The 21,940-nt window shown below is 47.4% G+C and overlaps 1 protein-coding gene across 1 annotated transcript in view; it reads right to left on the bottom strand.

The window, feature by feature from the left end:
* The window catches only part of LOC119974237 (IgGFc-binding protein-like), a 63,992-nt gene that overhangs the window by 14,786 nt on the left and 27,266 nt on the right, over nt 1-21,940 (bottom strand). The window contains exons 6-10 of the mRNA XM_038813006.1: nt 19,322-19,920; nt 16,273-16,843; nt 14,892-15,091; nt 14,386-14,766; nt 5,916-6,202 (exon numbers count right to left, since the gene is read on the bottom strand). Of these exons, the coding sequence (XP_038668934.1) occupies nt 5,916-6,202; nt 14,386-14,766; nt 14,892-15,091; nt 16,273-16,843; nt 19,322-19,920 (2,038 nt within the window). The remainder of the gene's footprint in view (nt 1-5,915; nt 6,203-14,385; nt 14,767-14,891; nt 15,092-16,272; nt 16,844-19,321; nt 19,921-21,940) is intronic.

The raw sequence follows: 21,940 nt of genomic DNA, 5'->3' as shown, positions 1-21,940 counted from the left end.
GTGGGAGGCACGACTGGTGGATTCGTGGTTCGAGGTGTCTGGAGGTGGCAATTCGACATGTGGAAATGGAGGGGAAAGTGGTTGCGGGCGTGTGATTTTTCGCAGAGCCCTTCGATTCCTTTGCACAATGGAGCCATCAGACATTTGTATGACACAGGATCTGAGCGGGGCCTGTCAAACGCGACAGTCGGGGCCTGTCAAACGCGACAGTCGGGGCAGACCACCCACCATCCGGTATCTTGATCCTGACCGTGTCTGCCGGGGATAGCACGTCCAGATCGGTGGCATGTGCGTCACAGCCCTGCTTCTGGCTGTTGCAAAGCTGTTGCAGCACCGGGAGGTGATCAAGGTTGGGCAAGTGTATGGCTGGAAGTGTCATTCGCAGGTCCCTGTTCATCAGCAATTAAGCTGGTGACATGCCAGTGGACAAGGGAGTCGCCCTGTCCGTAAGTAGTGCAAGGTGTATGTTGGAAGCAGAATCCGAGGCCTTGCAGATGAGCTGCTTGACGATGTGCACCCCCTTTTCGACTTTGCCATTGGACTGCGGGTAGTGCGGACTGGAGGTGACGTGCCTGAAATTGTAGCTCTTGGCAAATGTGGACCATTCTTGACTGTGGAAGCACGGGCCATTGTCGCTCATGACGGTGTATGGGATGCCATGCCGTGAGAATGTCACTTTACACGCTTTGATGACGGTCCGTGAGGTGAGGTCTGGCACCTTCAGCACCTCAGAATAGTTCGAAAATTAATCAATGAGTAGGATGTAGTTGCAACCATTCGCGTGGAATAGGTCAATGCCAACCTTGGACCATGGAGAGGTTTCTAGGTCATGTGGCTAGAGCATCTCCTTGCTCTGCTCTGGTTGTAACCTCTGACAGGTTTCGCAGTTCAGGACCATGTCCGTGATGTCCTGGTTGATGCCGGGCCAGTAGACAGCTTGCCGGGCCTTGCGTCTGCACTTTTCAATGCCCAGGTGTCCCTCATGAATCTGCCGCAGCACCAAGCTCTGGAGACGCTGTGAGATGACTATTCTGTCCAGCTTGAGCAGGATGCCGATCAGCATCAGGTCGTCCTTGACGTTGTAGAATTGAGGGCATTGCCCTTTCTGCCAGCAATTGTTGAGGTTGTGGATGACTCGCTGCAACAGGGGGTCTTTGGCCGTTCCTTCTCGGATGAGAACAAGCTTCTCATCTGTCGCCGGGAGACTGCTTGCACACAGATGTACCTGCAATTCAATGTGCTGGATGATCTCCAGTGTTTCACTGGGTGAGTTGACAGAGCGGGACAATGCATCGGCAATGATGAGCTGCTTGCCAGGCGTGAACACCAAATTGAAACCATACCTTCGGAGTTTGAGCAGAATTCTCTGCAAACGAGGCGTCATGTCGTTCAGGTCCTTTCGGATGATGTGGACCAGATGCCTGTGATCCGTCTCAACAGCAAATGTTGGCAAGACGTAGACAATATCATGGAATTTGAGGATGCCGGTGAGAAGACTGAAACACTCCTTCTCAATCTGCTCATATCTGGTCTCAGTGGGTGTCATTGCCCGTAACGCGTATGCAACTGGGACCCAGGATGACATATCGTCTTTTTGTAGCAGCACCGCCCCAATGCCATCCTGACTCGCATCTGTGAATGTCTTGGTCTCTCGGTCTGGGTCAAAGAATGCAAGGACGGGTGCAGTGTTGAGCTTGGCCTTCAGCTCCAACCACTCTGTCTGGTGTTCCATCTTCCACTCGAAGGCGGTTGATTTCTTGACTAGTTCACATATGGTCGTCGTGTGTGTGGCCAAATTCGGGAGGAATTTGTCAAGGAAGTTAACCATTCCCAGGAAGCGCAGTACTGCTTTCTTGTCCTCGGGGACTTTCATTGCCTCGATGGCTTTAATTTTGTCTGTGTCCGGGCGCACACCGTGTTTCGAAATCTGATCGCCCAGGAACTTCAGCGTGGATGTCTCAAAACAGCACTTGGACCTGTTTACTTGAGGCCATGTTCATGTATGCGTCGGAATACTTTCTTGAGTCACGATACATGTCCCTCTGGGGTTGTAGACCAGATTATGATATCGTCAACGTGGACACGAACCCCTTTTATTCCCTCCATCATCTGTTCCATGATGCGATGGAAAGTCTCTGATGCCGAGATGATGCCAAATGGCATTCGGTTGTAGCAGAATCTGCCAAAAGGCATATTGAATGTCCAGAGCCTTCTGCTGGATTCTTCAAGTTGGATTTGCCAAAATCCTTGGGATGCATCCAGTTTTGTGAAGAAGCGCGCGTGTGCCATCTCGGTCATGATTTCTTCCCGCTTTGGGATTGGGTAATGTTCCCGCATAATGTTTTTGTTTAGATCCTTGAGGTCAATGCAGATGCGTAGGTCTCCCAAAGGCTTCTTTAAGCACACCATCGAGCTGACCCAGTCGGTTGGTTCAGTGACCTTGGAGATTATGCCTTTCTGTTGTAGACTTGTGAGCTCTGCTTTCAGTTGCTCCCTCAGTGGAGCAGGGACTCTTTGTGGTGCGTGGCCCACTGGTTTGGCATCAGGCCGAAGTAGAATCTTGTACTCATACAGCAACGTGCACAACCCGCTAAAAACATCTGGGTACTGAGTGGGGATGTCGTCGATGCTGGCCTGAAGATCCGAATGAGGTGGTATCGTAGTGTAGACCCGTCGAATGAGGTTCAGTTGCTTGCAGGCGTGTGCACCTAGCAGGGACGCCGTGTCTGGTTGAACAATTTCGAAGCGTAGGCTTGTCTCTACATGTCGGTTGGACACCGTCAGGTGGCAGGAACCCAGTGCCTTAATTGTGTTTCCATTGTAGTCCAGGAGTTTGCAGGCAGCTGGAGGATCTTGATCCTCGTGAAGTCCACCTGCGAGATCAGGTTGGCAGAGGCACCTGTGTCCAGTTTGAACTGGATGAGGCAGTGGTTGACACCCATCACTGTGTTCCATTCGTCCTCAGAATCCACAGCCAGGATTGATTGGACTTGCGATGTGTTCGGTGTGGCGTATTCGCACTTCGTGATGATGCCCACTCGATATGTGGTGTCCAGGTATTTCACAGTGTGGTTTTCGCCCACTTAGTAATCCCGGTCGCATTGCGCATGCGTTGGGCCCCAGGAAGAACGCGCAAAATAGCTGCCGTTGGGTAGGCGCTGCATCCAGGAGATGGCCTAAACACTCTCCACCTCATGGGAGGCTTGTTTTTCACTCTCAGCCGTTTTGTATTGTGAGTAGCAATTTTTTGAAAGCTCATGCACAGTACACTTTTCAACAGTGACTTTTAAGGTCATATGCTTGATTTTCAACAATTGCTCTCGCAGAGGAGCAGAGTGGACTCCAAAAAGGATTTGGTCTCTGTACATGGAGTCAGTTATGTCTCCAAAGTTGCAGGATTGCGCTAGCAGTCTAAGGTTAGTCAGATAACTATTGAGGGATTCATCTTTACCTTGCATCCTTTGCTTGAAGATGTAGCGCTCGAATATTTCGTTGGTGTCCACCTCGCAGTGGCTGTCAAATTTGTCAAGGATGGCTTGGTATTTTGTTTTGTCCTGCCCTTTGGAAAACTGAAAGGAGTTGAAGATCTCTATCACATGGTCACCCGCAGTGGTGAGAAGAAGAGTTATCTTCCGCGCATTGGTCGCGCCATTGAGGCTGGATGTTTCCACACATAGCTGGAACTTTTGCTTGAACGAACGCCAGTTAGCACTAAGATCACCGGTGGTCCAGAGTTGATAAGGAGCCTGAATCTTGTCCATCAGGCCTGGATTCAGAAGCTGGTTGTCTTTGACCTTGCTGAGTTGAACTGGGTAGAGAGAACAGTCACTCCTGCACCATGTTTTGTTATGTAACTTGGTGTAACGTAAACCTCTACTGGATGTGAGCTTTACGAAAGGATGCTCCAGACTATGAAATGAATTCAACGTGTTTATTGAACTATTAACACAGTTCTTAAATGAGTTTGACTCTCTGCTAATCTAACTGTAGTAACTCAGTCTAACTATACCAGCTTGCTCTAAGCCACGTGCTAGGGTGTGATGCTGCTGCTGATTAACCCTGTCTTACTCTCTAGGTGCCTGTCAGTGGAAGAGGCAGGGTGTGTCTGTCTTGTTCCTTTTATAGTGTTTGTGTCATACCCCCTTGTGGTGATGCCACCTCTGGGTGTCCTGATTACCCATTGGTTGTGTCCTATTCTGATTATCCATTGGTTGCATGTTTGCATATCATGACAGCCGGCTGGGCCAGCATTTATTGCCCATCCCTAATTGCCCCTTGGGAAGGCGCTGGTGAGCTGCCTACTTGAACCTCTGCAGTCCCTGCGGTGTACGTACACCTACAATGCTGTTAGGGAGGGAGTCCCAGGATTCTGACCTAGCGACAGTGAAGGAACAGCCAATTTATTTCCAAGTCAGGGTGGTGAGTGACTTGGAGGGGAATCTCTAGGTGGTGGGGTTCCACCTATCTGCTGCTCATGTTCTTTCAGATGGTAGTGGTCATGTGTTTGGAAGGAGCTGCCTAAGGGGCGTTGGTGACTTCCTACCATGTTTCTTGTAGATTTTTTTTTTTTTTTTTTTAATTTAGATTACCCAATTATTTTTTCCAATTAAGGGGCAATTTAGCATGGCCAATCCACCTACTCTGCACATTTTTGGGTTGTGGGGGCGAAACCCACGCAGACACGGGGAGAATGTGCAAACTCCACACAGACAGTGACCCAGAGCCGGGATCGAACCTGGGACCTCAGCGCCGTGAGGCGGTTGTGCTAACCACTAGGCCACCGTGCTGCCCCTGTTTCTTGTAGATGATACACACGGCTGCTACTGTGCCTTTGTGGTGGAGGGTTTGAATGTTTGTGGAAGGGGTGCCAATGAACTGGGATTTTTTGTCCTCGATGGTACCATCCTTCTTGAGTATTGTTGGAGCTGCACTCATCCAGGCAATTGGGAAAGTATTCCATTATACTCCTGATTTATGCCTCACAAATAAATGTCGGACAGGCTTTGGAGGGTCAGTAGTTGAGTTACTCAGCACAGGATTGCCAGCCTCTGACCTGCTCTTGTGGCCACAGGATTTAAATGGTTCGTCCAGTTCTGATCCCCAGGATGTTGATAGTGCGGGATTCAGCGATGGTAATACATTGAATGTCAAGAGATGATCATTTGATTCTCTCTGATTGGAGATGGTCATTGCCTGGCACTTGTGTTGCACAAATATTATGCACCACTTTCCAGCCCAAACCTGGATATTATCCAGGTCTTGCTGCATTTGGACATGGACTGTTTCTGAGGAGTCACAAATGGTGCTGACCATTGTACGAACATCCTCACTTATGACCTTACGATGAAGGAAGGTCATGATGAAGCAGCTGAAGGTGATTGGACCTAGAACACTACCCTGAGGAATTCCTTCAGTGATGTCCTGGAACTGAGATGATTGACCTCCAACCACCACAACCATCTTCCTTTGTGCCAGGTATGACTCCAACCAGCGGAGAATTTTCCCCCTGATTCACATTGACTCCTGTTTTATTAGGGCTTCTTGATTTCATACTTGGTCAAATGCTGCCTTGATGTCAAGGTCAGACACTCTCGCCTCACCTCTGGAGTTCAGCTCTTTTGTCCATGTTTGAACCAAGGCTGTAATGAGGTGAGGAGCTGGATGACCCTGGCGGAACATTGAGGTTGGCGATATTTGGGAAGCCTCCTCCGTCATTGAGTTGTTCAATTGTCCACCGCCATTTACGACTGGATGTGGCGGGACTGCAGAGCTTAGATCTGATGCGATGGTTTTGGGAATGTTTAGCCCAAAGCACTCTTCAGGCTAACAGCTAGGTCACAGCCTCCGGTGTGTGTGCTCAAAGATCCCCATATCTCTGAGAATTGTGTGTCTACTGGTGCACGCCAAACTCTTACCTCAAATCACTGTTCTCTGTTTTCCAAGAATTTCCAAATTCATTGTCGCTCCTCGCTCTTTGGCCCGTGGGCAGGACCTTGTCGTCTGTCAGGTTGCCATTAAAATTGCCACACATCCCACACAATCTGTTGGCGTACTCTGGCCCGACTCTCACCAGCACAGTGCTCCGTCCATCGTAATGCACCTCGACATTGTTCACTGCATCGACCACAATAAAACCATCCACGTGGGAGATTGTGGCCAAAGAGGGGATATTGTGGGGGGTCAAAACAGTTGTTCCATTGACCTGAAAACACAAAAGTAAGGCCAGCCTCGGTTGACTTGTGTTTTTCTTAAAATTGCAAACAGACAATTCAAAGAGGCCATTCACCTCCTGACCAAACTACAGCTAATCCCATGGCAGCAGAGAAAATGTTTCTGCAGCAAATTATAGTTAGTGTTGGATAGTTATGAAGAATTAATGGGCGGGATTCTCCGGTCTGCTAGCTGCATTTCCCTGCGCCATGCGCCCCCACCAGCACCGGGATTCTCCGTTCCTGCAGCCGGCCAATGGGGTTTCCCATTGTGGCCACCCCACGCCGTTGGCAAACCCGCGAGAATTGCCGGTGGATCAGAGGATCCTGCCGATGGAGAATTCCGCTGAATGTATCCGGACAGCTCTGACACCCACATGTTTCCAACGATATTGTGACCTTGGAGGGAGCACAGTGTCGATTAACCAGAGTGAGACCGGGACTGCAGGGGTTAATTCACATCAATGCCATGCTAGGGAGATATTAGGAACTTGGATATAGAAATCGGGTCCAAGATGTAGCAGGCAATTTAGAAGTTAAACAGAATTTTTTTTTAAAAAGGCTGCTAGCAACAGAGACATATCTACAGCCTGAGTTACCTTGCCCCATTAAGACGTAACCTCATTAACCCTAACAGAGTGATTCACTTGAGATCCATTATTCCAGTCTGGACACTCCAGAAGAAAAAACTTTGTTGAAAGGGCTGGGTGGAGCTGTGGGAGAGAAGAAAGAGAGCGAGAGTGAGAGCCAATTTGGAACAGGAAAAAGGAAGAATTTTTTTTCTTGAAAATCTTTTTTATTGTGGAAAAAGGAAGAATGATGTGAGCAGCCATGGAACAGGTCCTGAAAGCTGCCACAGAGGGAAGGTGGTGAGAAAACGGATTCTAACAAAAGAAAGAGTCCTTCTTAAATGCAAGTATTTCCTTTACCTGTATGTGTAAATGGAACGAGAGCTGTGTTTTAATGCAAAAAGTATAATTTAAAAAAAAATTAATTTTGAGTACCCAATTCATTTTTTCCAATTAAGGGGCAATTTAGTGTGGCCAATCCACCTACCCTGCACATCTTTGGGCTGTGGGGGCGAAACCCACAAAAACACGGGGAGAATGTGCAAACTCCAGAACCGGGATCGAACCTGGGACCTCAGCGCCATGAGACTGCAGTGCTACCACTGCGCCACCATGCTGCCCTCACAAAGTATCATTTTAATGGGAACTAGTGAATTAAGGTTAAGAAAATGCATGCGATCTGTTTGTGTTAGAATTTTAAAACTTTAAATATTGCTTTCTTTTCTTCTGTCTGAATAAAGTTTGTTTATAAAATTACAAAGCCCTATTTCTTATATTCACACTCCTGGAACGATCTTTCTGCACAGTCTTAAAAATGTTCTGCATCTGGCTCAGCCTCTTAGCCATGGTTGAGGGCTGACCAGGCATTTGTAACACTCACCTCGTTTCCCCGGCTTTTTAGAAGCTTGGGAAGGGGAGGGAAACGGGAAAATAGATAGGGGTTGATAGACAAAAACGATTTACACTTGTTGCAAGAGTTTCAGACCAGGGAGCGGAGTCTAAAAATGAGTGGCAACTCTTTCAGCAGTGGAATTAGGAAACATTTCTACACATACACAGGCAAGGGGAAAGGTTGGAGTTCTCTTCCACAAACAACTGATGGATTGTTAATTTTAAATCTGAGATTGAGAGATTTTTGTTATCAAAGGTTCAAGTTGAATGGTGAACAGACAGGAGGGGCTAAAGGCGTCTCCTCTGTTCCTGTGTAATAGGCCTGAGGGGGAATAAATGCCCCTCTTCCTATTCCTGTGCAAAAGGCTCGAGGGGGACTGAATGGGCCTCCTCCTGTTCCTGTGTAACAGACTCGAGAGATGCCTGAATGGGGCACCTCCTGTTCCTGTGTGACAGGCTCGAGGGCCAACTGAATGGGACTCCTTCTGTTTATGTGTGACAGGCTCGAGGGCCAACTGAATGTGACTCCTTCTGTTCCTGTGTAACAGGATCAAGGGGGGCTCAATGATCTCCTCCTGTTCCTGTGTAACAGGTTCGAAGGGCTGAATGGGATTCCTCCTGTTACTGTGTACCAGGCTCGTTGGGGCTGAATGGACCTCCTCCTGTTCCTGTGTAAGAGGCTCAAGGGGGAGCTGAATGGCCTCCTCCAGTTCCTGTAGAACAGGCTTGAGGGGGCTGAATTGACCTGTTCCTGTTCCTGTCTAACAGGCTCAAGGGGGACTAAATAGGCCTCCTTCTGTTCCTGTATAACAGGCTCGAGGTGGACTGAAAGGGCCTAATCCTATTCCTGTGTATCAAGCTCAAGGGGGGCTGAATGAGCCTCTTCCTGTGCAACAGGCTCGAGGGGATGAATGGGCCTCCTCCTGTTCCTTTGTCCAATCTTGCAAGATTGGTAGAATTGCTGGTTATAGGGAAGCATGGGTGGCACAGTGGTTAGCATTGCTGCCTACAGCACTGAGGACCCGGGTTCGAATCCCGGCCCTGGGTCACTGTCTGTGTGGAGTTTGCACATTCTCCCCGTGTTTGCGTGGGTTTCACCCCCACAACCCAAAAGATGTGCAGGATAGGTGGATTGGCCATGCTAAATTGCCCCATAATTGGGTACTCTAAATTTATTTTTTAAAAAGAGAAAAAAAAAAAATTGCTGGTCATAAACCTGTTGGTATTCTGATGAATGTAGGAATTTCATATATGTTGTATTATATGTATTTAGTGTGGTAAAGGGTTAAAGCCTGGGTTAGTGTGTGTATGACCGCTGAAGTCATTTTATTCCCCCCCCAAAAGTCCTGGTTTGAAAGAGACACTTTGGCTGCGAGAGATAATTAAAGCAATGTATAAATTTGAGCTAATGGAATCTTGGGTGGGATTTACTGGCTGTTCACGCCTGCATAAGATCTGGTCCCACGGCAGTGCATGGGTTTCCCGACAATGAGGGGAACAGGGGGCCCAGTCAATCCTGCTGGTGGGCCGCCTCCGCAACCGAAACACATGTGGCGGGGTTGATCGGTAAATCCCACCTGCCCTTTGTTTATACAAAGAGGGTTCCCTAGGGAGTTGATCATTAAAGACATTGGGCGGGATTCTCTAAAACTGGGGCTTTGTCCCCACGCCGGCGGGAAAACTGGCGCCAATAACTCCGGCATCAATGGACCCCGAAAGTGGGGAAATCTCACCTTTCTAAGGGGCTAGGTTGCTGCCGGAGCCGGCTGGAGCTGCGGGGAACGGTCCGCGCGAGTCCGCACATGCGCGGAACGGCCGGCGTGATCGGCCGGCGTCATCTCGTGCATGCGCTGGGGTTCCCTTCTCCACCCCGGACCCTGGGCAATATGGCGGAGCCCTATAGGGGCCTGGCGCAGAGTAAAGTAGGCCCCCACGGAATCAGCCTGCCCGCCGATCAGTAGGCTCCGATCGCGGTCCAGGCCACCGTGGGGGCCCCCCCGGGGTCGGATCCCCCCCTCCCCACCCCAGGATGGCGATCCTCGGGGCCCGGAGTATTGCCGAGGGGGCCGCGATCAATGGCCCCCGACCGGCTTGCGGCAATCCCCCCGGCTGATAAACAGCGCCAGAGAATAGGGAGGCTGCCAGGTCAGAGAATCCCGGCCATTGTGTTTGACCTTAGTAAGGTGATATAGTTCATGGGAGGAACTAGGGTTGAAAGTGTTACGTTTCAGTTGAGTGAAACATTTGACTGCGGACAGACCTAGCCGCTTTTCCCAAAGCAGTTTGTTAAAAACATCTTGCCTGTGAACAGATGGCAATTTCTGAAAAGGTTGGTAGGTTAAACAGTCGTTTGACACTGGCAAGAATCTGCAGCTGGTTTCTGAAGGATCGCTCTCACTCTGTAAGTGATTTATACATCGAAACATACACATCGAGAATAGAAAGAGGAGGCCATTCAGCCATTAGCGTCTTCTCCGCCATTCATTATGGTCATGGTTAATCATCAAGTTCAATACCCTGATCCAGCCTTCCCCCCATAACCCTTTAGCCTCAAGAGCTGTATCAAATTTCATCCTGAAATTACACAACATTTTGGCCTCAACTACTTTCTGTGGTAGTGAATTCCACAGAATCACCACTCTCTGGGGGAAGCATTTCTCCACCTCAGTCTTCAAAGTCTTCTAACCCCTTATCGTCTTGGGTTGACTATCTGTATTTAAAAGTGGATTTTGACCAGAGATGGGTTTTGCTTGAGTGGTGATAAAATATAGCCGTTAGGAGTTAGTGTTTCAGCATTGGTCAGCATTGTTTAACTGGTAATTGTAAGCTATTTTCTTTATGAGGTTAAAGTTAGTAATACTGTGCAAGTTGAAATGTTTGTATTAATACACCATGTCCCAGTTTGTGTGTGCAATCACTGCTAGAGCAAAGTGTCTTGTAAATTAAATTAAATATTGGGCTTTCTGCCCAGTATCCTAGCAATTGTTGGGGTCAGGACTGGGATCATAATAGTGCCCAAATGTCAAATCAAAGATTATTTGATTTGGACAGGATGGCAGTTCTAAACTGGGGGAAGGGCTATTTTAATAAGATCAGATATAATTTGGCAAGAGTGGGCTGGCTGCAGACACGTTTAGGTAAATCTGTGACAGAACAGTCGGATGCATTCAAGAAGGAAATAGGGAGAGTGCCTGGCCAGTATGTTCCAATAAAGAAAGAGGGTGGGTCCAACAAATCGAGTGAACCCTTGTTAGGATACAGTTGTAAAACCTTTGTCTCTTTGGTATTTCCTTTTAATTCCTGTCCTGCCAATTTCCTTTAATCTACAGTTCTTGCTGGCTGCTGCCACATTGGGATTTTTGCTTAAACTACAGACTTTAGGCAAACCAAATCACCCCTGGTCTAATGGACTAGACCGGGACTTCCCTTTTAGGTCTGTGGCAGAGCCCATGATGTCAGTTTGATAGACTTGGCAAACAACCAATTGGTTTTATTGCAATCCAGGGACTAAGCAGATTCCTCATGTGGATTAGCCCTGATTATTATAGCCTGTCCTACCGGTCTCTGTGTTTTTGCTCTCAACTTTGTTTTGGTGCTGCAGAGCTAAGCTGAATCTTTTTAAGTCTCTCTCCCAGAAGAGGGTAATTCTCTCTCAAATCATAGCTGGAACTCCCTTCAGGTATACAGGGTAGTTTGTGAGTAGTTAAAGCCTGAAGGCAGAGCTGGGAGAAGGGGAACTTTTGGGATTCCTCTCCCATTAAAGGTACCAGACCACCCGAAGGCCTCATGAAAACTGCTGCATTGATATTCTGTTTAACTGAGACAAGCTTTTGGTGAGCTTGCTGAAGTGGCCATATCTCAGAAGCTGAGCAGTCCTTAAGTGCATCTTTCGTGGGTAAGGCTCAGCCCAACAGGTTAGAGGGGATCGCACAGTCTGAGAGTCTGGCCTGAGTGGTCCAGCCAGAAGATCCAAACAAAACCCATGGTTCAACACTGCGCCTTCTGAAGGGATCATCACCACAAGGTCATCAACCCCAGCAGCAAAGATCCTCAAATCTCTCAAACCTGTTATTTTTTAAACCCCTCCTACACCTTTATCATGTGTCTGTCTTAGGTGGGGGGGGGGGGGGGTTTTGGGGGAATAGGTAGACTAGCAGACCATCGTTCCGTTATATGCTCATCTTTTTCTCGTTATAAATAAAGTTTGTTAACGCTTTACTTATAAATCTGATGCCTGTAACTCATTGGAGCAGTCAAGGGTTAAAGATCTCAGGAAAACACACATCACGTACTATGGGACTCCAGGGGTCCCAGGGTGGCGTAACCTGGATATCGAGGAGTATACAGCATTGGAGAAGGATATAAGGGGAGGTTTGTGACAGATCTCAAAGGCTCAAAAAGCAGAAGCCCTAGAGGTACATAGAATGTGCAAGAGGGAACTACAAAAGGAAATTAAAAGAGCAAAAAGGGGAATGAAAGAATACTGGCAGGTCAAGTACATTAAGGCTAAAAGGATAACTACGGAAAGAGTCGGGCCCACTAAGGACCACGGGGTAATGTGTGTGTGGAGCCGGAGGATGTACATAGGTTCTAAATAAATACTTTGTTTCAGTGTTCACTCATGAGAGGGGCAGTGTGGGTACAGAAATCAGGGAGAAAGGCCGTGATAAAATTAAATAAATGAACAAAGACAGAGAGAAGGTTCTGAGTGTTCTGGCAGGCTTAAAAGTAGACAAATCTCTAGGACCAGATGAAATGTATCCCAGATGAAATGCATCCCAGGCTGGTGAGTGAGGCAAGGGAGGAAGTAGCAGAGGGTCTGGCAATATTTTTCAATTCCTCTCTGGCCACAGGAAAGGTGCCAGAGGACTGGAGGATAGCCAATGTGATATCATTATTCAAGAAGGGAGGCAGGGATAAACCAGGAAACCACAAGTCAATCAGTCTAAGCTCAATGATGGGGAAACTATTGGAAGCAACTCTGACAGACGCATTTGGAGAGGCAGGGATTAATCAGGAGCAGTCAACATGGATTTGTTAAGGGGAGGCCATGTCTGACCAACTTGATTGAATTTTTCGACGAAGTGGCCAGGTGTGTCGATGAGGGAAATATATTTGACGTAGTCTACTTGGACATCAGCAAGGCTTTTGATAAGGTTCCACATGGGGGACTAAAAGCGAAGGTAAGAGCCCATGGAATTCAAGCAAATTTGGCAAATTGTATCCAAATTTGGCTGAGTGGCAGGAAGCAGAGGGGGATAGTCAAGGGGTGTTATTCTGACTGGAAGCCTGTGTTGAATGGGGTCCCACATGGATTAGAGTTGGGGGCCCTTGCTGTTTGTGGTTTATATAAATGATTTAGATATGAATGTCGGAGGGTTGATCTGTGAGGTGGTAAATAGTGAAGAGGATAATCTTCGAACACGAGAGGATATAGATGGGCTGATCAGATGGGCTGATCAATGGCAAATAGAATTCACCCCAGGTAAGTGTGAGATGATACACTTGGGCAGGACAAAGAAGGCAAGGGAACACATGACATCAGAGGGATCTTAGTCTGCATGTACACTAGTCCCTTAAGGTAGCAAAGCAGGTGGATAGAATAGTTAAGAAGGCATATGGTATTCCTGCCGTTATTTGCTAAAACATGGAGTTTAAGAACAGGGAGGTTATGCTGGAACTGTATAAAATGTTGGTTAGGCCACAGCTAGAGTATTGTGCGCAGTTCTGGAATCCACATTATAGGAGGGATGTGATAGCACCGGAAAGGGTGCAGAGGATGTTGCCTAGCTGGAGAGTTTTAGTTATGAAGAAAGATTAAATAGACTGGGGTTGTTTTCCTTGGAGCAGAGAAGACTGAGACGGGACGTGATTGAGAGAGTGCTTGTTAGGTCAATTGGACATTCTGAATTCTGCCTAAGTGTATCCGAACAGGTGCTGGAATGTGGGGACTAGGGGATTTTCACAGTAATTTCATTGCAGTGTTAATGTAAGCCTACTTGTGACAGTAAAGATTAATATTATTAAAATTATGAGGGGTGTAGACAGAGTAGACAGGAAGAAACCTTTCCCCTTGGTGGAGGGATCAATGGCCAAGAGGCATGGATATTAAGCAAAGGGGCAGGGTGTTTAGAGGGGATGTCAGGAAAATCATTTTCACCCAGAGGGTGGTGGGAATTTGGAACTCGCTGCCTGAAAATGTGGTGGAGGCAAAGACCCTCATAAAATGTAAGGAGTATTTAGATGTGTACTTGCAATCCCAAGGCATACAAAGCTATGGACAAAGTGATGGAAAATGGGAATAGAATAGTTAGGTGCTTGTTTTTGACCAGCGCAGATGCAATGAGTCAAAGATCCTTTTCCGTGCTGTATGTCTCCCTAACTCGATCACTCAATGACTCTAAATCTGCAGCCCCTCCCCCTTACCCCACAGTCTCAGGCAGCGTCTTCCCGATCTTAACCATTTGCTGTGACAAAGTTTCTCCTCGTGTCACACATCATCTAAAATTTGTGTCCCTCTGCGTCCCCATCCTTCCACCAGTGGGAAAAGATTCTCCCTCTCTCCTCTATCCCGGACCCCCCTCGGGATATTGAATACCTCGATCAAACCTCTTCTCGACCTTCTTGCCACCAATTTGAACAACCCAGATCCATTCCAAGAATTAATGTAAATTGTCATATCAATGAATAGTTACTGCAACTGGAACAAAACTCACCAGTACACCTCTCCCGTTCTCTATGGTGATGTGAACACCCAGGAGGTAGACATGTACACGGGACACAAAGGGCACCAGGTTCTTGCGGTGGTGCTGGTTCTCCACAGTCACTCGGAACCAGGGAACCGATGATGGGTTACAAACTTTGGCAATGTCATAGTCACCGGTTCCCTGGAAATGAGCCAATGCACCGTCAAAGGTCAGATAGTGCGGGTTGCCTGTAACGGTGCAACTTGGGAAGGAGCTGAAGCAGCCTCGCTGGCCCTTCCTGGTGGTACATTCCTCAGTCCGACCGCAGCCAGCAGGGACACATCTAACGTCGCCCCTCGCAAAACACTGGCATCTGGATCTGCAGTTGTCTGTCAACACTGCCTCTCCTACCTGCAAAGGAAATCCAGCTCTCGGTTAAATATTCTCCAGTTTTGCATCATTCCCTGACCCCGCCACCCCTCAGCTCCTCGCCGTCACCAGCAGCGGCGCCACCTTGCGGTCAGCTGTGAACCTACCTTCAGGTACACACCATTGTGGAAACATCCGCACTGGTTGGGGGAGACACAGCTGTCTCCGCTCCTCAGGTAGCCATTGTTACAGAAACAGCCCTCAGAACATCTCAGATCACAGGATGACGACACAGAGACATTGACACAATTCCCATGACATGGATTCCCACAAACCTCGAAATGACTGTTTTCAGGGCAGCGGACACCTGGAGATAAAGACAGGAAGAAGAAAACATGGACATGAGATCACAGACTTATTACGGTGCAGAAGGAGGCCATTCGGCCCATCTTGTTTGCATCAGCTTTCCAATTGAGTATCATGTCTTAGTGCCAGTCTGCCGCCTTTTCACCATACCCCTGCACATTGTTTGAAAAGAAACAATCATTCAAATCCTACTTGAATGCCTTGATTGAACCTCCCTCTACCACACTTCCAGAAAGAACGATCCAGACCCCAGCCACTCACTGTTTGAAAATATCTATCCCCACATCACATTTGCTCCTCTTGCAAATTACTTTAAATCTCATTCTTGATCCTTTTATGAGCGGGAACAGTTCTCCCATTCTGACCAGCATCCTCAAGATTTTGAACATCTCTATCAAATCTCCTTTAGCCTCCTTCTCTCCAAGTAGAATAGTCCCAACTGGGACAATATGTGTATTGTAAGAAAACTGAAGGATTAACAATTTACTGCAACTACATCCAAGGACTAGATGGTGTTTGAGCGCATACATGTGGATCACGTGATGCTCTTGATTCAGGAAGTCTGTTGTTAGGCGAGATAGTGAATAGTCGTGTTCAAAGGAGCTCTGTAGTTAGAATCATAGTTTTAGTCAATCTGTTAGCTTTTATATCTTAGCAAGCAAGTCAAATCTATTTAGTTGTAGTGTAAATAAATTAGCTTTGTTCAATACATCACTTGATGTTCTTTGTGAGACACTACACTTCAAAGCCATCCTCATTCAGAAATAAAAGACCATCCCACCAACATCTCCAATCTATCTGCATAACTGAAGTTTCTCATCCCTGGAATCATTCTTGTAAACATTTTCTGAATTTTCTCCAATCAACGTCCTACCTATAGGGTGGAGCCCAGAATTGTGCACAATATTCCAGCTGAGGTCTAACTGGTGTCTTTGAAAGGTTCAGTATAACCTCCTTGCTCCTGAACTCTGTTTCCCTATTAATACATCCCAGAATACTATCTGCTTCATCAACTGCTCTCTCCACCTTTCCTGCTACCATTAATAATCTCTGCACAGATACACACAGGTCTATCTGCTCCTGCTCCATTTAAGGATGTTTCAGGCTGAATAGTGTTACCCGGACTTTGAACAGAAACTTGTGACACTGATTAGGTTGATCTCTCCAAACATATTTTCTCACCACAGCCTGTTGCATTTCTCCAATCTCCGATTGAGACACCTCTTCTCTGACACTCGGCTGCGTAAGATTCAATGGCCTGACAGAGTGTCTCGTGCATTCCGGCCAATGCGCACAGATCAAAGACACAGTTTTCAGAGTATGTTGTTGAGCTCAGCACCGAGTGACATTGGCGGAAAGGCCCACGGGTGTTGGTCAAAACCCCGCAGGAACTTTCTGAGGTGTAGACACGGCGATCAACGTCGGTGCACAAGGGGCTGGGCAAGCCGGGATCATCCCCACACAAAGCTCCAGAGGTTGCTGTTTTCCAGCTGTTCCCAAACGCCGAGGCTGTAGGCAATGCAGTGTCATTGGGGGAGAGAAAATCGTCAACCCTGTCTCCATTGAAGTTTCCACATAGTCCACACAGAGAGCCGGAGTAGATGCCGGGAACCGACACCACGGCGTAATGGTTCCAGTCATAGGAGACACGGAGGCCAAAATCTGTCTGCAGTAACGCTGCTGATCCGCTTTGGGAAAGGGTAATTTTCCCAGATTCTAATCTCACTGGTAAATTAAAGGCCTCACCATTTACCTGTGAACATGGAGACACAATGAGAAACTGAGTCAGATATGGAAATATAAGATTAACTAATTAATCCCCTGCAGTGAAATGTCTGTGCAAATCATCCTGAAATCCAGCATTAGCCTGGTCAGACTTTCAGACAGAACAATCTCTCCAAACCTACACTGCCTCATTTATACACATAGAAACTTTCCATAGAAACTTAGAAAATAGGAGCAGGAGGAGACCATTCTGCCCTTTGAGCCTGCTCCACCAATTAATGTGATCATGGCTGATAGGAGAGGCAGTGCGTAGTGGTATTACTGTAGGACCAGTAATCCAGAGACGCAGAGTCATGCTCTGGGGACCTGGGTTCGAATCCCGCCATGGCAGATGCTGAGATTTGAATTCAAATTAAATCTGCGTAAAAGTCTAAAAAAGGTGACCATGAAACCATTGCTGATTGTCGTAAAAACCGTACCGGTTCACCAATGTCCTTGTTCACTAATGTCCTTTCGGGGAGGAAATCTGCCATCCTTACCTGGTCTGGCCTACATGTGACTCCAGATCCACAGCAATATTGTTATCTCAAGTGCGCTCAGGGATGGAGAATGAATGCTGGCTCCACCAACGACATCCACATCCCATTAATGGATTTTTTAAAAATCCAACTCAATAGCCTGATCCCCGCCTTTCACCCATATATTTTGATTCCCTCCATCCCAAGTGCTATATCTAGTTCCTTCTTGAAAACAAGTTTTGGCCTCAAGTGCTTTCTGTATTCCACAGGCTCACCACTCTCTGGTTGAAGAAATTTGTCCTCATCTCTGTCCTCAGGCGGTAACCCTGGTTCTAGGCCCTGGGAAAATCTTCTTGCCTGTCTCGTCCTGTTAAAATTTTATAAGTTTCTATGAAAGCCTTCAATACATCAGTCACAAATGTCACTCCGTGCTTTCCATTCGAATAATCATGATCATTGGTACATCTAACATCGGGAAAGTCTCCATCGAGTTCTCTATGCCAATCCCATGTGCTCTCATTTCCTTACTATCAATTTGTGTGTGATCATATTGGAAGACATGAGAAAATACAACTGCGCCACATTCAGTATTAATATTATTTGTGCAGCTCGTTACATCCTCAAAAATCTCCAATGCAATCATAAATCCAGGCTCACTCTATCCAATCGTACCATTATCATAGAATTTAGAGTGCAGAAGGAGGCCATTCGGCCCATCGAGTCTGCACCGGCTCTTGGAAAGAGCACCCTACCCAAGGTCAACACCTCCACCCTATCCCCATAACCCAGTAACCCCACCCAACCGTAAGGGCAATTTTGGACACTAAGGGCAATTTAGCATGGCCAATCCATCTAACCTGCACATCTTTGTGACTGTGGGAGGAAACCGGAGCACCCGGAGGAAACCCACGCACACACAGGGAGGATGTGCTGACTCCGCACAGACAGTGACCCAAGCCGGAATCGAACCTGGGACCCTGGAGCTGTGAAGCGATTGTGCTATCCACAATGCTACCGTGCTGCCCTATATTTTTTAAAAGTCTAATTTTGTTTGTATTAACATTGAACATAGAATATACAGTGCAGAAGGAGACCATTCAGCCCATCGAGTCTGCACCGACCCATTTAAGCCCTCACTTCCACCCTATCCCCATAACCCCTCCAAACCTTTTTGGTCACTAAGGGCAATTTATCATGGCCAATCCACCTAACCTGCATGTCTTTGGACTGTGGGAGGAAACCGGAGATCCCGGAGGAAACCCACGCAGACACGGGGAGAACGTGCAGACTCCGCACAGACAGTGACCCAGTGGGGAATCGATCCTGGGACCCTGGCGCTGTGAAGCCACAGTGCTATCCACTTGTGCTACCGTGCTGCCCAATTATGTTCAAAGTGTTCATTTATCAAATCCTTTGTTGTCGGTTCTGGGGTAGAGTCATGCCTGTTCTTGAGGTCAGGCTAACAGTTCTGTAGTTCCACATTTTCTTGTTTTATAAATCTTGGGATACATTGGGTTCCTCTTCACTTGTGATATGGGGTCACTGACTGGGTCTGTGCTCATCACCCATCACTAATGACATTTGAATTCACTGATATGCTGGACCATTTCAGAGGGATCAGCCCCCGTTAGAGCATGGTACCGGCAACATCCATCTGAAGAGAGTTGCAGGGCTTATGCCCTGCATGGGGCAAATATTTAACACCCCGAGGCCCACACTTTGCTTATGTGCCTCTCTCCATGACTCTACCCCAGCAGCCAGAGCTGATCATATTGTAGTCAGGATTCAGGCTTTAGCTCAGCACCATCAAACTCACAAACCCAGAGAGTAACAGCACTGTGCAGCCCCTGAACTAGGAGCCTCTCACTCAGGTGAGGAGGTCCCCGAGGACATTTATTTCAATCTGCATATCGCCCAACCAGATCTTTCTCTACCAGCTCAGTGTTATCGTCCAAAACTCAGTATTTACAGATGTTGCTTCTATTTACCTGAACTCTGCCAGTTTGACCTCTCGACACCTGGATCTGGTATCCATACACCTGGATCTCAACTAGACGTGTCCAGGACACGGCACTGGAGCCTCGGTGATCGTTCTCCACCTCAATGTTGAACATGGTGAGATTCCCAGGTGCTCCACAGTACTTACTGAAGGTGTATTTACAAGTTCCTTGGAAATCAAATGCTCTCCTGTCAAAAGTGAAATAATGGGGGTCACCGGAGGCCGAGCAGGTGCCACGTTCTTTGGGATAGCAGCCACGCACTCCGTCCACAAGGCGGCAGTCTTCATGGACACTGCACCTGAAATCTTCACAATTCATGCCAATGGTGGCGTTCCAGCAGGTACATGTCCTACTGCAGCTTTCCGTTAGGATGACACTCTCACCTTTGCTGTAATAATGACCTTGGAATGAACAGCCACACTGACTCAGAGCCACACACTGACCCGCGCTCAGGATGTAGCCATCATCGCACTGACAGCTCTCTGTACAAGGCTGGCGACAACGTAAATGTGCAGTTGCATCGGCACAACTGGCAGGACAAGCAGAGCTACAGCTGTTATAGTGACTGTGCGGCGGGCAGGAGATTTCTGAAACAGACAAAGACAGGGGTAACTGTACCTTCCAACAGAGTGACCAACGGAACAAGACACACAAGTTAATCAAAATGAAAATTGTGCGTACATTAAAACCTTACCGACCGCTATTGCCCTTCCTGCTCACCTAGTTTGAACAGTAATTCACCCAAAACCTGTCTGTTTTTGGACCAATCCTTATTAAACTCATGAGCACTTTCCATAACATTCCAATTAAACAGCATACACACCTCAGACACTGGCCATTCAGCCCATCCTGTTACTACTTGTGTTCACTCTCCACACAAGCTTCTTCCCAACCCCCCACCACCATATCCTTCCGCTGCTTGCTCGCCCAGTAGTACTCTAATTGGCAGGATGTGACTGGCAGTGCACCACAGGGATCTGTGTTGGGGCCTCAATTATTCATTAATGACTTGGATGATGACATAGAAAGTCATATATTCAAATTTGCTGATGATTAAAGTTAGCCTGCATTGTAGACAGTCGAGATGATAGCATAAAATTGTAAGGAGATATTGAAAGACGAGGTGAATGGGCAAAATTGTGGCAGATGGAATTCAATGTAAGCAAGTGTAAAGGCGATCCATTTTGGATGAAATAAGGATAGAGCAGATGAATATCTAAATTGGAAGAGTACTGGATTAGCTCAGTGGGCTAGACAGCTGGTTTGTGATGCAAAACAAGGCCAGCACCGCGGGTTCAATTCCCTTACCAGCTTACCTTAACAGGCACCGGAATGTGGCGACTCGGGGCTTTTCACAGTAACTTCATACTTGTGACAATAAAAGGTTATTATTACAGTGTGTGTCCAAGGAGACTTGGGGGTTCAGGTGCATAGATCCTTAAAATGCCAGGAACAAGTGAAGGAAATAATAAACAAGGCTAATGGGATGCAGCCTTTATATCTAGTGGACTGGAATATAAAGACACGGGGTGATGCTGCAGCTTTACAAAACCCTGGTTAGACCCCACTTGGAGTCACTGTGAGAGGGTCTGGGCACCACACCTTAGGAAGGATATATTGGCCTTGGAGGGGGTGCAATATAGGTTTACAAAAATGATACCTGGACGACAGGGTGTGGACGACACAAGTAGACGACAGGTGATGTGGAGAGATTACACAAATTAGGCCTACTTTGACCAGAATTTAGATGGATAAGGGGTGACCTGATCAAAGTATTCAAGATGTTAACAGGGCAAGACAGGGTAGATAAAGACAAAGGTTGGGGTTCTTCATTGGCTGACGCTGGAATTGGGAAATGCGACTGGGCGGAGAATCGGTTTAGACTCCAAAATTGTGGCGGCCGCAGGTTTCACTCCAAATCGCAATTCTCCAGTGCCTCGACAGCAGCGCCAGTGCATTCCAGAGTGCATCTCTATCAAATCTCCTCTCAGCCTCCTTCTCTCCAAGGAGAATAGTCCCAACTGGGACAATATGTATATTGTAAGAATAATGAAGGGTTAACAATTTACTGTAACCACATCCAACCACTGGATGGCGATCATGCGCATTAGGACAATATGTGTATTGTAAGAATAATGAACATAGAACATAGAACAGTACAGCACAGAACAGGCCCTTCAGCCCTCAATGTTGTGCCGAGCCATGATCACCCTACTCAAACCCACGTATCCACCCTATACCCGTAACCCAACAACCCCCCCCTTAACCTTACTTTAATTAGGACACTACGGGCAATTTAGCATGGCCAATCCACCTAACCCGCACATCTTTGGACTGTGGGAGGAAACCGGAGCACCCGGAGGAAACCCACGCACACAGGGGGAGGACGTGCAGACTCCACACAGACAGTGACCCAGCCGGGAATCGAACCTGGGACCCTGGAGCTGTGAAGCATTTATGCTAACCACCATGCTACCCTGCTGCCCCACTGCTGAAGGGTTAACAATTTACTGTAACCACATCCAACCACTAGATGGTGATCATGCGCATTCATGTGGGAGTAGGTTGTTCGGTGAGATAGTGAATACAGTAGTCCCCCGTTATAAC

Source organism: Scyliorhinus canicula, chromosome 12 (genome assembly GCF_902713615.1).
Source record: "Scyliorhinus canicula chromosome 12, sScyCan1.1, whole genome shotgun sequence".
Lineage (NCBI taxonomy): Eukaryota > Metazoa > Chordata > Chondrichthyes > Carcharhiniformes > Scyliorhinidae > Scyliorhinus > Scyliorhinus canicula.
This window is presented reverse-complemented; position numbering and strand designations above follow the sequence as displayed.